The sequence below is a fragment of the Saccostrea echinata genome, unplaced genomic scaffold (assembly GCF_033153115.1).
Source record: "Saccostrea echinata isolate AGI-Se365-2 ecotype Australia unplaced genomic scaffold, CSIRO_AGI_Sech_v1 ptg000030l, whole genome shotgun sequence".
NCBI lineage: Eukaryota > Metazoa > Mollusca > Bivalvia > Ostreida > Ostreidae > Saccostrea > Saccostrea echinata.
The window spans coordinates 18858680-18875285 of record NW_026889779.1 but is presented as its reverse complement, the minus strand read 5'-3'; the positions used below and the strand labels follow the sequence as shown (position 1 = coordinate 18875285).

The window sequence follows — 16606 nt, the reverse complement described above, 5'->3', positions numbered from 1 at the left end:
AGTGATAACATTAAAATTGATATCTATCTAAACATCCAAATATGACTGATTGATTTTATGTTGTTTTACATCCCATTCGATATTTTTTCACTCATACGGAGACGTCACCATATACCGGTGAAGGACTTCAAATTTAGACCTGAACTCGGCACTCGGGGCCATCGTTCCAACGGGACCTCGGTTTTTCTACTCTTATAAAAAAAAAACTGACTTTCACTTCTAGTGCCGGGTGCTTAGCGATGGAACAGTCACTACCTATCTTTATGTCTTAGGTTAGACGCGGCGCGGGAACAAGAATCGAACCCGATTTTCCGATCACGAAGCGAATTCCTACCAGTATGCTACTGTGACCGGTTATCCAAATGTAAAAATGGCTTCAGACTTTGTTGTGTCTTTTATGTCGAGTCCAATGGGACATATCCAATCAACATACACGTAGGAACGATAACATGTCCTCAATCTATTTAAATGTCCAGTTAATGAATATCTGAGATTATAAGCACAGAAAACCTATGTAAGTCTTTTCACTGTTTTCCGAAAACAAATATTTCAGCGCAATGGATGCTAGCATTGTAGATATTTTAAAGCTCTTTTTGATGTAAATCTCTTTCTTATTCTTTCAGAAGCAGATATGGACAAAAACAGCACGTACAACATTTCTGGATTTAATGCATCTGATGAATCGGGCACTTTTTCGAGCGACGTTAACCGCGTCCTCGAAGTACTTCATTACACCAACTACTTTTTCCTTCCCACCTTTCTCGTCCTTGGTCTTGTAGGTAACTGTTTGTCCATCATCATAATGATAAGACCCAAGTTTAAAAATATCACATCCAGCATGATTCTTATGGCACTCTCAGTTTCCGATTCCGTTCTCCTTTTGACGCAACCGTTCAACAAAAGATTTATCATTCAGCTCATTGGTACAGATCTTAGGGCACTGTCCGATGTAGGATGCAAAATATTTTTTGTTATATTCAAAACATCAAAGATGACATCATCTTGGTTGGTGGTCGCAATGTGTGTAGAGCGTTTCGTAGCAGTCTGGTTCCCCTTAAAAGCCAAGTTTATCTGCACCCGAAAAGTAGTTCGTGCTGGAATCATCAGCATTTACGTCTTCATAGGTACGTACACATCTATTTGGAGCTACGCTTCCAAGATTAAAAACGGGATATGCCACCCAGACGTTTACAATGCAAGTAATCCAGATGAAGTGGAACAATTCGGTAGATTTCTTCTAGGAGGAGTCAATTTGTACTCTTTCATCCCTATTATAATTCTCTGTATACTCACACCACTGATAATTTTCAAACTCTCGCAGTTAACACGCAAAAGACGCAGACTGACTGGAAAACACAAGACAGTAGACCAAAAGCAACAAGCTGAGTCTAATAGGACAACCATGATGTTGCTGGGGGTGATGATTGCCTATATCGTACTTATTGCCCCCGTCGGATCACTTCATCTGAGCGCATTCATTCTGCGTAAGAATGCCTTCGGAGTTCAAAACAGCGGGTTTCAGATTTATACCGAGGTCACACAGATAACCGAACAAATTAATTACGCCATCAATTTCTTCTTGTACGTTGTCACTTCAAGAAATTTTCAACATGAGCTTAAGAACATCTTCCGTTGTGACCTGGGTTTAAAGCAATCTCTTACATCAAGCATAAAGAGACGGTTCACTTCTGTTACAACTACCAAAGAGAGCTCGAGTGATGTACCATTGGATGAAAAATGTGGCTCTAACAAAATTTAGATTTTTCATGGGTGTGCCTACGGCAGCACATATTCAGACAAACTAGACTTTGTTGAACATGTGCACGTACATGTATTTACTATATGTTTACTATATGTTGTTGAGGTATACGACAGGAGAGTTAATATTTAAGGAGGGATTCTTGTCTGGTTTCTGACTTAATGAAATACTCAAAGTATATTTGCTTTCATGTCTTTTATATTTAGATGATAAGGGTTTTAAAGATCATATTTTTCTTAATTTTTTCATAATTGTACAGTTTGAAATAGTAATGGTAAACTGACTTTAAAATCTAGTAGGGACTATATTTTTGGCGGAATGGCGGCGTATGAAAATATCTCCTTTTCTGCTTCTCAAAATTACTACAGAACAATGAATTTAAAAAGCATTTTTAAACAATCAAAGGCTTAAGGAAATTGTTGTAGTGGCTGAAATTAATAATAATGGACTAAAGTTTTAAAATAAATCAATTAAATATGATTTTGTAGACAAATGTCAATCTTATAGTCTTTAAAAGCTAAGGATTCTAAGAACAGATTTGAGTAAAAATTCATTAAGAAATGTTTTTCTCTCTTATTAAACGGTCAAAACATTTGGTTTATGTATCATTTTGTACCTTTACATGACTACTTTACCATATGTAAAAATATTAAAATTTTAAATATACGAAACATATTAAAGCAACTAATATCCTCTAAAAAATTAAGAAAAATAGAGGAAATTCGGGTTACTCAATATCTATTTAGTTTAACTGTTTATCTCAATTTGATATTATCATTTGGTAGACCTTTTGTTGTATCAACTTTTTATATAAAAAAAAAAATTAAATCTTTTAAAATAATAATAAGCAATAGCATTACATAATTGGCAACAATATTTTTTTTATTCTTAATGACACGGAAAAGATAATGACCTTGACATGACCTTGACCTTTTCATTAAACGGTCAAATATAATGTAATTTATGTCATCACTTAGTGATATTGTCTTCTTCAATCTGTGAAAATTTCATTAATTTTTAAATATGATAAACACGAGAAGAATCCCTCCTTAATTAGCCATTGTTAATACTTGATAATCAAGTGTGTGTGTGTGTGTTTTTTTTTTTTTAAATTTCTTTGTTCTTTGTTGAGGTATACAACAAGAGAGTTAATTAATTTTTAATAAGCCATTGTTTTTACTTGATATTCAAGTGTTTTATTTATTATTTCTATGTATTACTAACATGTATTTCTCCATTGTCATTCATTGTAGTAAATATTTTTTCAAATGGAATGGCGTTGAAGTTATGTACCAAGATCGCAACCTTTTCCGGCGGGGGGAGGGGGGGGTCTACAATCTATTGTGCATGGCAGGGGTACTACTGGATTAATATCTCCCTGCATATATCAAATTAACATAGCAATCCAAAATAAAAGCATGGAACTTTTGTCAAGTTTCTAAACTGAGACTGTAGCTCTTCAGTTTTTACGTATGACGCATATTTTACGCACAGGCTATTTGAAACGGCGCGTCGACCCTGCCGCGCAACAGATTCCGTTTATAAAAATATTGCTTATATGATTTTGTCAACATATTCCACTTGTTAAGATATTCCACTTTTGGTTTTGGTCTGTACATACGGTCTAGTGTCATCCATCACATACCTTACAACACGATAATCTTTCTTACAACAAGATAATTTGGCTGCAAACTCTCTACTTGAAACCCTGAATCTACATGTATCTCACGTGATGGTGCCAATATGCTGCTCGGAGCCATGATTCGCCTGTAACAATAAATGTGAAGAGTCGAAAAAATGTCATTCTCTCTTTACATCAGTAGCATATTCAAAATAATTTGATCACCAACTTTTGTATATTTTTTAATATTACTGCAATTATCCAGAAACACTTCAAGAGTCGCCTTTATACTCTATACTTAAAAACGGGAGCAATTCTTGTAAACTATCTCATTTATTTATAAATCCGAAAATAGCTATCTGATGAAAATGGAAACATTCATAATAACAACAATTAAGGCATAACGTAAAAAAATCTACACACACACACACACACACACACACACACACACACACACACACATATATATATATATATATGTATATATAAATATATATATATATATGACTGCCGTCATGAGAAAAGAGCCCTTAAGGTCAAAATTTCACAAATTGACTATTTGTTAAATTTTGATAGCCTGACTCTTTCTGAATGCAAATATACATCAATTTTTAAAATATCTGACTTTATCAGTATTTTATGAGCATTTTAGTAAGGCCGCTTCAAAACAACGTTGACGTTACTTACTGAAAATGTAATGACGTCGCATGCGTCAAATTCAGTTTCCAAACATTCTTTTAAAAACTACACTTTTTAAATAACCTTAATCGTTTTGTTTGACTCATATAAACTTTAAATTTTTTTTCCAAGCAACTAGTATATAATTATTCAGGAGGGAAGTCGCATACTATTTTCATACTATATTAGAGCAAGTCAAGTATTTTCGTAAAGGGTGGGGTGGGGGTCTAGACAGGATATAGGAACAGTCTTTATTCAGGCGAAAATTTAATACTTGTTGAATTCCACATCATAAGGTATTCCTTTTAAAATTCCTACTCTAGCTCAATTTATAAACGATATAAAGCACTTGGAATATTATAAAATGGAAAAATGTATATAGATGTCCCAGAAGGGCACCTCGTGCAATTAAAGCGGGACATCCCCTCGCGAAAGAACACATCGATACCGATATAAAAAAAAATATTTTCGGATATAAGCACGCATTCACTCACCCACATACACGCACCTTACTCTATCCCCTATAACTTTGTTACGAAGGGATAATAACACCTCATGTATTTTCTGTATCATCAACAAATTCTAACGGGAAATAAATTCAGATACGCCATGATGTGTAAACTTTTTTTCCCCTTTTTTAAAGTTTCATTAAAAAATCATAATTAATATTTAAAAAACTGTTCACTACTTCCAAGGGGATTTTTTATTTAGCTTTTCTTAATTCTTTAATAAAAATAATTAAGTTTCCATTGTTTATACAATTCAATTTCTTCGCCTGTCTTAGTTATGGAGTAGAAACATAACAAAGAGGCACATAACGATGTCAAAAGATTGTATTATGAACGTTTTTTCTGTACATGAAAATTTAAATGTTTTTGTCAACTACTAACTTTTTTCAGTAAATCACACTTAATCAAAAGCGGTCAAAAATGTTTCTGTCCTTTTTTTTTTTTTATTTTGAGGCACCTGTGCCCTCGACGCTACTGCTGTGTCACTTGAACACAAGTATCGTTTCTTAAAAGGGTCGCTAATCTTAAAAAAAACCCTGATATACATACAAACTAAATGGACTTTTCTGAGCGAAATGAAATACAGTTGCATTACAATTTCAATGAAATCTATTTGAAATTGAAACCGAACATCATGCGAGACTTAACAGGTCCGTAAAACGCGGAGGGGGGGGGGGATATTTTCCTCTTATACGTGGTTGTCCCCCCGCCCCCTATATTTGTTGTTGTAAGGTGGAGCAATGGTAAATCCCAGTAAGTTTTTCCCTTTTTTCTGCTTGTCAGATTATTTTGGGAAGTTGCCCCCCCCCCCAACTCTTTAGTCAGTATAGGTTTGTTTGATTTTTGGTTTTTGTTTTTCAGATCTTTGGAGGAAGTTGCCCTTCCCCGACCCCCCACCCCACCCGAACTTTTAAAACTTACTACAGACCTGCTTGAATATATGTATTTGAACATAATTAAGGTCATCTATTCATCTTCCTCTGTGGCATCAGCTAACCTGACACCTAATCTTTTCATTTTTCGATGCGATGAAATGTACATAAAATTAAACATGATTAATTAAATATTATGTCCAACACACAAGTTTATACTTTTTTTGTATATGAGACGATTCGATTAAGCAATATCCCATTGAATGTTTGTAACTCTACCACTCTAACTCGAACTTCATGGGCGATCGACTTAGTATCTGCTTTTGTCTTGAAAGCTAAAGATAAAATAAACAAACCATTTTTTCCCAGTTATTGTTTCAAAAAATAATAATTTGTCAGAATTTCGAAATTAAAGAGCAAAGCTCTTATTTTTGCCTGTTATTACACGACTGAAATAGAAACACATTTTTTTTCTTTAAAATCGGAAAGATGTGTGTGCTTGTTTAATATTTTTCCTTCAGTATCCCTACATCAACGGAACTTTCAAAAATTGTCGAGATATTGTCGAGATATCCGGGGTATGGAGATATCAGAGCGGAGACTCGACGTTCAAGATTTCAACACGAAACATGACTAATTTATTACGTACAGATGTACATGAATACAACAGTCCACAGGCACTTGACGTTTTTAACCTTTCTTTTCATAAATAAAAAATTCTCCACACTATTATAGTATGGATAATTTTTTATTTATGAAAAGAAAGGTTAAAAACGTCAAGTACCTGTGCAACAGTCTGCCAAAAAAAAAAATGGCTTTTTAAACTTATTTTATGGTTATCAGAGTTTTGCCTGAACCTCCGTTTTTCCGCTCGAAACATCAGCAGTGTGAATTTTTTTTCAGCTTTTTCAAAATATAGATTTCTTCACTGTCTTTGTTGTCTTACGACTGGTGTGGTCGATATTTTTGAAAGCTTTCTTAACATTCGAATTTGACACCCATAACCACTTGTTGCTAGTTCTTATTCCCCTATCAAGTGATTTATTCTCAAAAGATGTCGCCAAATCAGAATCTATCAGAAGTTTGTAATTTCTTAACAACTTAATCTGTTGTTTAATCTGCTGTTTCTTCTGTTTCATAAATATTTTTAATCCTAAAATCACCGTCGATGTAATTGTTATTTTCTTCAACATTGATCATAATGCTTTTGGAAAAAAGTCCACATTAGCTGTATCTATCTCCAAATGTATTGCAATTCAATTTCAGGTCAGCTTTAATCGGAACAATCTAAGAAAATTGATACAATAGTCATTTTTATCAGAAACTACTTTTTATGTATTTATTTGATCATTTCAAAATGTTTTCTTAATCATTATTTTTTGCAAAATTTCCGTGGCATCCCCCTCTTCCGTTTTTCTCCTTAGCATATTCTCTTGCTGTTAACTTAGCAAAGAAATATCTATATCGGGGCCGTTTGCCCCCCCCCCCCTCTCTCTCTCATTCGTTGCTGTAGTAGGAGGTTCGAATCTCCCATAGTACCAGATACTAGTACTATAGGTTCTCTTTTTTAGATTGAACTTCTACCGATTGCTGTTTTATTAGGAAATTTTTTATTTATTTATTTTTTATTTATTTTATTTGATTTATTTATTTATTTATTTTTTTTTTTTTGCTTTTCAATGATCTGCACCCCACCCCTCCCCTCTAGGGCTGTGTATTGGTCTCAAAAAATCGATACGATACGATATAAAATTTAACGATACACGATATATTGAACTTCATTTTTATTTAATGAAGACTTAAACACAAAAAAGATAACAATAAACAAAATGTAAAAAAAAAAAACAACTTTTACGATGTTTCTTCCTGAGACAAGGTAAAATAACTAAGAAAAACAATCAACAAAATCATAAGACAGCCACAAATCCTGTTCTCACTTGAGTCACTTCTCATAATCAATTACAATATATTTAAAACTTGATGTTCTTTTTTAGAAATACCAGTGCATTAACATTTTCTGCTTTAAGGCATGCACGAGTAGCTGACACAATGTCACCAGTTGTACTAGAGACTCTTTCTGATGCTACTGATGTAGCCTGCACACAACAATATCTAATTGCAAGCTTGGACAGGCGAGGGAAAAACAGTTCATTAGCTTTCCACCACAGCAATGGGTTTTCTTTCATTGCAGAGAGTGGAGGTTCCTCTCCTGTAATAGTGATTTCTTCATCAAACAGAGATTCTAGGGCTGTTTTTTTTGCAGGTGGAGGCTTGTCAATCTGAAGAAGAAACATAAAATTTAAAAAAAGAATTGCATATACATTAAAAAAAGAACAACTCATGTTTTTTATTATAATTCTCAAACTCAGCTTTACATAGTATTTTTAATAAATCAATCTGAAAGATGTCTCTCAGATTCTCACCTCCTCAGCTGCATCTTTCATGTCCTCATCTGCATTCTTCTTGGCCTCACCCAACATCACAGGCAAATCAGGAATTGCAGCAGAAGTGTGAGGGATGTCATCATTATGAGCAATCTCAGATTTTACTGTAACTTCCATAACATCAAGAACAGTCATTTTATCCTCAATCCTGTCCCATGTTTTCTCACTGATACATGCTTTATTCTTTGTGCGTGGATCTAATGCACTGGCTTCCTCAAGAAAATTTTTCAAGTTTGGATCTGTGTATCTTGTAAGCAAATTGGAACCTACAGCATTTTTTAAAGACTTCACAAATGCTGAATCATCTGCCTTTGCTTTAAAGTGGTCTTTTAGCTTGTTCAGGAGTGGAAGCAGAAGACCAGCTGTAGGAGACTTCTCTTCACATAAAACAAGTGTAGCTGTCAGCATTACTTCCATATTCAACACAAACTCCTCACAAATCTGAATGTCTGAATCACCAAGTCCACTAACAACCCTACTCTTGTCTGCTTTTTTCACCCTTTCATCCAGAAGAGCGGCTAGAATTGCAGGTCTTTGCTCCAAAAACCTCTGCAACAGTTGATAAGTTGAATTCCAACGTGTTTTGCAATCCATGATCAGCTTGTGCTTTGGCAACTGAAGGGCCAACTGCTTTTCTTTCAAAATTTCTGTGGCAATATTGCTTTTGTGGAAGTAGGTAACAACTGAACGTACTTTACCGAGAATCTTTTCAAGAGAAGGAATACCAAGAACCTTGTTAGATGCCAAGTTCAGGGTATGTGCAAAACAACCAAGTTTCAGATTAGCACCTGATACTTCAACTGCAACTGTCATGTTACTTGCGTTATCCACTGTAATCACTTCAACTTTGTCAGAAATACCCCAGTTTATCATCATTGTTTTGAGTTCAAATCCAACTTTCTGGCCAGTATGTGACCCTTCAAAATGATCAGTTTGTAGGATTTTTGAACACAAATCCCAGTTTTTATTTATGTAATGACAAGTCACTGTGAGAAAGGACTCTGTTGCCCTGGAGGTCCAGCCATCACAGGTAAGCGACACTGCTTCAGAGCTCTGTAGTTCAGAATACAGTTTGCTTTTTTCATTTTCATACAAGGCAGGAATCAATTCCTCACTCATTCTGGCACGATTTGGGGGACGATAACGGGGCTCGAGTGTTGAGAGCATTTTCCTTAATAAGAAATTGACAAATTGTCACTAAAGTTGGAAATAATAAATATCAAATTTAAGTGCTTTTTGTTTACACATTTTCTTGCAAATTATATGACATTTATAAAAATTCTTACCTAAAAACAGGGCTCTCAATGGTAGCGAAGGGCCGCAGATCATGAATGATGTAGTTTAAAATAGCCGTTGTTATTTCGTTAGCTCTTGCAAGTGGCAATTTGTGTGAAGCTGAGAGTGTCCACGGATTTGTAGGACAAGGGTTGAGTATTTTCGTTTCACACTTAGGTTGTATGGCTAAAATTATATATAAAAAAATGTTTATAATAAAATTTAATTAAATCGAACAGGTTTTTTTTTAATTTTCGTAAGCTAGCATGTTTTTTTTAATGTTTTGGTTACGACTTAACGAAGATCTACATACCAACATCCCCAGAAGCCCGAGTAGTCACGCGGGGAGTAGTAGTACTGGTCAATAAAATATTGTGATGTCTATTCAAATGGAATAACATATTTGAAGTCCCTCCTGAAGTTGCTACTTCTGCTGAACAAAGATTGCACTTAGCTTTTCTGTTGCTTACTTTGTTGAAATAGTTCCAGCATTTTGACTTTTTAGACGCCATTACAAGTTACTAATTGTTGTGAAGTCGAACCCGATCAAAAATACGGTAAAAAAGAACGATTTAATTTCGGCATGCGTATCGAAGGTTGTGTACCGATATTCGAACCTAAGGTGAAAATCGGTACGTATCGAGATATCGATATATCGGTTCAGCCCTACTCCCCTCTCCCTCAAACACATTTGGATATCGACACTTCACCCTGAGCTGGTCTACATGTAACTGCGCATATCGATATTATTAACTATGGATCAATTAAAATGGCTAAGTACATTTTACATTAGATTTTTTTTTTTGAAATTAAGATGTGTAAGTCACTATACATTTACGTGCATTGCTCTCCCTCTCTCTGGAAAAAAATATATGTGTATGCAGAATACCATTTAATATTAAGACTTAGTCTACTTATGAGTCAAATTTAAACATTTGCAAATTCCTCAGAAAACTTAAGCCATGCATCATATATACAAATCGCTTTAAATGGTCGTAATTAACAATGAGTTAAATGTCGCACTTTACGTAATTATGTGATATCAATTAAATACCTAAACAGAATAATTAATAAATGCATGTACTGGTGTGTAATTATATTATTTATTAAAAATGTCCGCATCAAATTTCAGATGATTTAATGTTTTTCTTGTAACACCTGGAAATCCAATTGTATTTTTTGTTCACAAAACGCAGTCGACAAAAATTACTTCCGTGTTTACAATACCGCAACTTTGACGTCGTTTTCTGGGCATTAGAGAGGTTGAGATTTCATACGTGTACGTGTACGGGTACGTCTATTAGGGGAATTCCCTAAATTTCTTGCGTATTACGTCGTCAGTTTTGGTGTTGATAAGTTTTCTACACGTTCCTACAACTTGTAAAAAGGCATCTACACGTAGGTGTAAACTTGTAGCTTTTTCAATGAAAACTAGTCAATTTATTTGTGAAATTGTTATTGTTGTTAATTATTTAGGTTGTTAAGTTTCATGAACACTTATTTTAACCATGTTTTGATCACTAACTAAAGTCAAACTAATGTCACAAAACTACTAAATAGTTGAAACAGAGACACCGATTACAGTCTACACGTTCATGTTACACGTCATTGAAATCTCAACAGACAAATTACAAAAAACGTGTACGTGTACGTCAAAGTTTGTGCACACGTACACGTACATGTACGCGTACAAGTTTAAAATCTCAACCTCTCTATTGTGACGTCAAAAGATAAGGGCCCTTTTCTCATGACGGCAGTCATATATATTTATATATATATATATATATATATATATATATATATATAGATATAGATATATATAGATATATACTAGATGAAATCCCGCGCAAGCTACTACTACCGACAGAAAATATTTTGTAGTTTCTACTGACAGTCTACAGGCTTATTGCAGGAAGGAATACTTTGTTCAAAATCCCGCATGAAGTAGATGTACGTCTCCACCCCACCCCCCTTTGTAAAAACTTGAAAATTAACAATTTCATTAATGGACGTTTATTGTGAAACCTGTTATACTATGTTATGGATATTGTACTTCAGATGCTCTTATTTCATTTCCGTCAAGGATAAAAGCAGTGAATATGCACATTTTACTGATAAATTGATTTGGGGGGAGGAGGGGGTCAAAATGCACAAGTACTTGGGTCTTGGTTTATAAATATGTTTGTACCTTACTGATATGTAAATAATGTATTTTACTTTTTCACATATCAATAATGTACATACATATTTATAAACCAAGACTCAAGTACCTGTGTAAAATAAGCTTTTAACGCCCTATGAATAGGCCGAGTATTTGATATAAAAGACTTTTTTTCAGAAAAAAAAAATGAAATGTATTAATTAAGGCACAAAATTTAACATCTTTAATTGTTTTTGAACAATACCTTAGTCATTAATTTTCTCTTTACATGTAAGCAAGTTTATTACGAAGTACAAATTGTACTTCGGGTCCGTTGCCACGATGCTCTCAGTAAGGAATATATACATTATACAGATATTTTTTTTTACGAAAACCTACTATACATACATGTATATATATGTAATAGTCTTTCGATATATAAATACATTCACAACTTATAGTGTTATCAATGATTTACCATTATTTCAATGACCAATCACACAAAAGCTCTATTTATGTTATGCAGCTATAAGCGCCTCGTTTTTTTAACATCGGACTCGATGCTATATGACGTTCTAGAAGCTTCCGTCAATATTAAGATCGGTGAATGACGAAAATAATTTGCACATTTCCCTTTTTAATCGATTATCACAACTTACTTCTTTTATATCATTTAAATCAAGTTTTGATTGAATAATTCAGTGATGACGTTTTATGAAATAAATAAACGATTGCTTGTTGTCAGTTTCATTTAAAAATTGCCGGTAACTTAGATCCGCCAACCGGAAGCGCCACCGTATTCACGTTTTTGCTATTCATATCATGGCTGTTTATAGAAAATAAAAGTAGACTTTTAATTTAATGTACGATACTTACTATGTGAGTGAAATCTAAATATAGTTTGCGGACATCATCTTGTATCTAAAGTAATGTTAGAGGAGTAAGTAAGTAAGTAAGAACACTGGTGCACCCGTTTCGGAGTTTATTTGCAAAATTTATTAATTTATAATTTTGGATATATATATATATATATATATATATATATATATATATATATATATATATATATATATATATATATATATATATATATATTATACACCTATATACTGGCTATGAGGACAATAGCAAGTTTATTGTCCCCCAAGACAGCAACTACATTTTTTGTACTAGTATTTCCCGAGGCGCAGCCGAGGGAAATAGTTGCTGTTGAGGGGAACGATAAACTTGCTTTTGTCCTCATAGCCAGTAAATGGGCGTTTTATTATACCGAGGCCGACTTTACTTTTGTTACGTCACAAACCGGATATGTCACAATACCACAAACCAGATAGATTTGAGATGAAAAATGAGGGAAATGGAATGCTGCCGGTGAATAGTTTAATGACTATTTCACTATGGGAAAAAAGCACAAAAACTATTCCACAGTAGGGGTTGTTTAGAAAAAATATCAGAGCACCATATATATATATATATATATATATATATATATATATATATATATATATATATATATATATATATATATATATATATGCCTCACAATAGCATTTGATCTGTCTTGGGTGACAAACAAGTCTTTTTATATTACTTTTAAGTAATGTCTTCTACTAATTAACAATTTTCAATTGACAGTGAGTAAATGACTAATTATTATTAGTAAATCTTACTAAAAAATAAATTCATCAATTTATTTCTTCACACATACTGATATATTTATATTCGTTTCAAATATATTTCCAACATCAACATGTGTGACTATTTAAGCAGAGATATTTTATTTATGTCTCTGGATTAAGCCAATTTTCTGCAAGAGTTTCCAACTTCTAAAGGGAGGGAGGCCAGCTAAAGCCCAGGAGATATAATTTTAGAAAAAGCACAAGGACTTAAAATTACTATACAGACATTTTATTCTGCAAATTAGATTATTGATATTAAACGATGAAACATAAAAGTCGACCGAGTCGAAAATGCTTGAACAGCTCGCCTAAGAACGGTCAGAATTATTTGTGTCATACTAAAAGAAATGATAACGCCAATTAGTAGAATCATGTGTCTTTGTTTAGTACATGTACATACTTGCGTTCTAGCTTTTATTAAATTTAGGCCAAACTGTTGCAGATGAACCGTTCTGAAAGAATTTCACAAAAATTTGAAATTTTTTGTCAATGCAACATCGTTCGAAAACAGAATTAACAAGAAGTCTGTGAGCCAATGCTCACTAATAATACCCTCGTTCTGATGTAAATACACAAGTTCATTTATGGACAGACACAGGGATAAACAGGAAGTTGACATCAGATTCGTACAAAAGTAAATTCCACCATATGACATGCCTAATCAAAGAGTGTGCTAATCTCTCAAGCATCTGCGATAAGTAGATGCTGAGAAAACTGCGACCAAAATTTGTTATGTATGGTACGACAGACGCACGGATAAACAGGAAGTTGACATCAGATTCGTACAAAAATGAATCCCATCACATGGCATGCCTAAACGAAGAGTGTGCTAAAATTTCAAGCATCTGCGATGAATAGTTGCTGAGAAAACTGCAACCAAAATTTGCTATGTATGGTACAGACAGACGTACTGATAAACAGGAAGTTGACATCGTATTCTCACAAAAATGTATCCCACCATATGATATGCCTAAACAAAGAGTGTGATAAACTTTCAAGCATCTGCGAGAAAACTGATTGCTGAGAAAACTGCGACCAAAATTTATGTATGATACGGACAGACGCACGGATTAACAGGAAGTTGACATCAGATTCGTACAAAAATGAATCCCACCATACGGCATGCCTAAACAAAGAGTGTGCTAAAATTTGATGAGTAATTGCTGAAAAAACTGCGAGGAAAATTTGTTACGGACAGACACAGGGAAACACGGACACAAAGACAGACAGACACACAAGGGTAAAACAGTATACCCCCTCTCTTCCGGAGCTGGGGTATAAAAATTTTCTTTTTATTATTTTCTAAGGTACCACGTCTTATTGAAATTTGACCAGAGCTGTAGGTTTTGAAAAAAGAACAGAATTACTGTTCGTCAAAATCAGAAATCGATAAACAGAATTATGTATCTATTCTTAAATTTTTACTGATGTACAAAGTTTCATTGAAACTTTTTATATGATCAAAACTGTATACGTAGGAGGCGTTGCATTTTGAAAATTGTTTACAAACAAACAGATGGGCAACTGAACAAAACTGCTACGACGCTGATATCATGCACTTAAGAGTCCAAAACAAATTCGTTAAAGCACATATACATTAGTTATACTAAGCAAGCACGCAAAAGTTAAGAAATTAAAGTCGCTTCAACAACCAAAACAAAGCCAATAGTATATAATCATAAGCACGTCTTTCTGTAATTTTAAAAGCTTCATAAGCGAATCTCACTCAATACAAAAAGAGATAAGAATATTTTACTATATTCAATTGCCTTGTCTAGGGGAATATAAGATAACAAATTCGAAAATATGATTGATCGAGCGTATAAATTTAAAAATAAACGTAAAGACATGTAGACGATAGTAAATATATTTTGGATATTTCACATATTTTTCAAAATGATGTTTTTTTCATCAAGTTGTAAATTTATTCCTGATTAAATATACTACTATATACCTGCCTTTCCCGTTTAAAATATTCCAATAGTATTTTTTTCACCAGCTTCAATATATATTTGCAATGGATAAAGAAGTGGGGGTTTCTTTAACTGAAGTGTGAGTGAAGTTAAGTATTAACATCAATTCTCTGTAAGGACCAAATATGCTTGGCCACGCACTATCATGGAATTTTATTTTATCACAATAATATTAAAGAGTGTCCTATATAAAAACTATTGGTAGGTAAATTTTCGACAGTATCTCCTTGGTTTCCATAGCAACGACTTTGAAATATTTTGCTATCACAAAAATGACCTGATTGTCATCACCATGTAAAATGATTCCGTGCTTCTCTAATGTAGAAAAGTTATGAACATTAATAACATGGGTTTCACTTTAAAGCTAAGTAATCAAAGTTTCTGTGCATCTAAATTTTATTCAATTTCAGTCAAGGTTTTTAATACGATACAGAACAATTTACATGAATGTGACATAAAAATGAATACAAAGGTGCCTATTTCTTGATATGCATATAAAGAGCCATAGCTGCCTCTCCGACGACACGGCCGACTCAAGAATTTAAAAGGAAATCACCTGTTTCTATTTATAGATATACCTTTTCAATTCAAGATCAAACTATGTAATATGGTTTGGGGACGAGTATTATATTTTCATAGTTGCAAGTATGTCAAATGACATTCTTTTGATTTGTTCAATACTCTAATTCTGAGACAAAAGATTTAGAAAATCAATGAAAATAATACAAGTACAAGTAGCTATGAATTTACAAACTTTAAAGCTTTATATGGCGTATCTAAGCTAAAAAAAAAAATAAAATAAAAAACGAGATTGAGTGAAGATAAACGTGATATATGTTTTTTACGTTCAAATAAAAATTTTCACCGATTTTGAACTTAATTGAATAACCTAATGTTTCCATAGTTAAATTGATTTTAAACTGTGTCTGTTAATTAAATGTGGAGTCGTTAAATAAATCGGATATTGTATTAAATTTCTAATATCTTTGAAACGTGATTGATTTTTATTGTGTAATTTACAGGAAAGTCCTATCTTTATATAAAGTAATAAAACAAATAGAAAGATCTTTTAATTTTGGTTAAATACGCCATATATGACTTTAATGAAATACATGTCGTTTAGGACTGTCTTTTCCCGAGATACTTTCAAAGTGTAATGTGTATATTATAACTTTCTGAAATTATGCATATTATAAAACGTAACAAAGAAAAACGTAGAAAAGATTCACAAAGAAAATTAAAAACAAAAAAAAAAAAGATAAATGGAATAATGTGGGGTTCGAACTCGCAATCACCATATTTACATTCCAGCAATCATATCACTGCGCCAACGAAGTCAATGACGTCGAATGGATAAATTTAAGACAGATTGCTAAATCTTACGATTATATGAGAAGAAAATTTGAATATAACAGTGCGACATTTAACTCCGGACACGACATTTGTCCGGACTTTCGCCAACCACTTTTCAAAAGATATGTGGAAACCATTTATGTCATCTGATGGGATTTTTTAAAACTTAACACATGAACCAAAATTTACACCTGATTATCTTCTAGGTAAAAAGATATTACACCTGAAACCAAGAAATCCCATGGGATAATGGTGGGTTTTTTCTCCTAACCAATATCCCACCATTATTCTGTGGGAGAAAAA

General features: G+C 33.3%; 2 protein-coding genes across 2 annotated transcripts; one reads left to right on the top strand and one right to left on the bottom strand.

Moving 5' to 3' along the window:
- Nucleotides 1–631: 631 nt before the first annotated feature.
- LOC133196902 (thyrotropin-releasing hormone receptor-like) lies at nt 632–1759 on the top strand. The gene has a single exon (XM_061332750.1). It carries the CDS (start codon nt 632–634, stop codon nt 1757–1759), a length of 1128 nt encoding a protein of 375 aa, XP_061188734.1.
- Nucleotides 1760–6663: 4904 nt separating this feature from the next.
- Nucleotides 6664–9670, bottom strand: LOC133196901 (E3 SUMO-protein ligase ZBED1-like). The gene is made up of 5 exons (XM_061332749.1): nt 9472–9670; nt 9170–9344; nt 7863–9054; nt 7440–7718; nt 6664–6726 (listed from the first exon to the last, which is right to left on the bottom strand). Exons 1-5 carry the CDS (start codon nt 9668–9670, stop codon nt 6664–6666), a joined length of 1908 nt encoding a protein of 635 aa, XP_061188733.1.
- Nucleotides 9671–16606: the final 6936 nt, after the last annotated feature.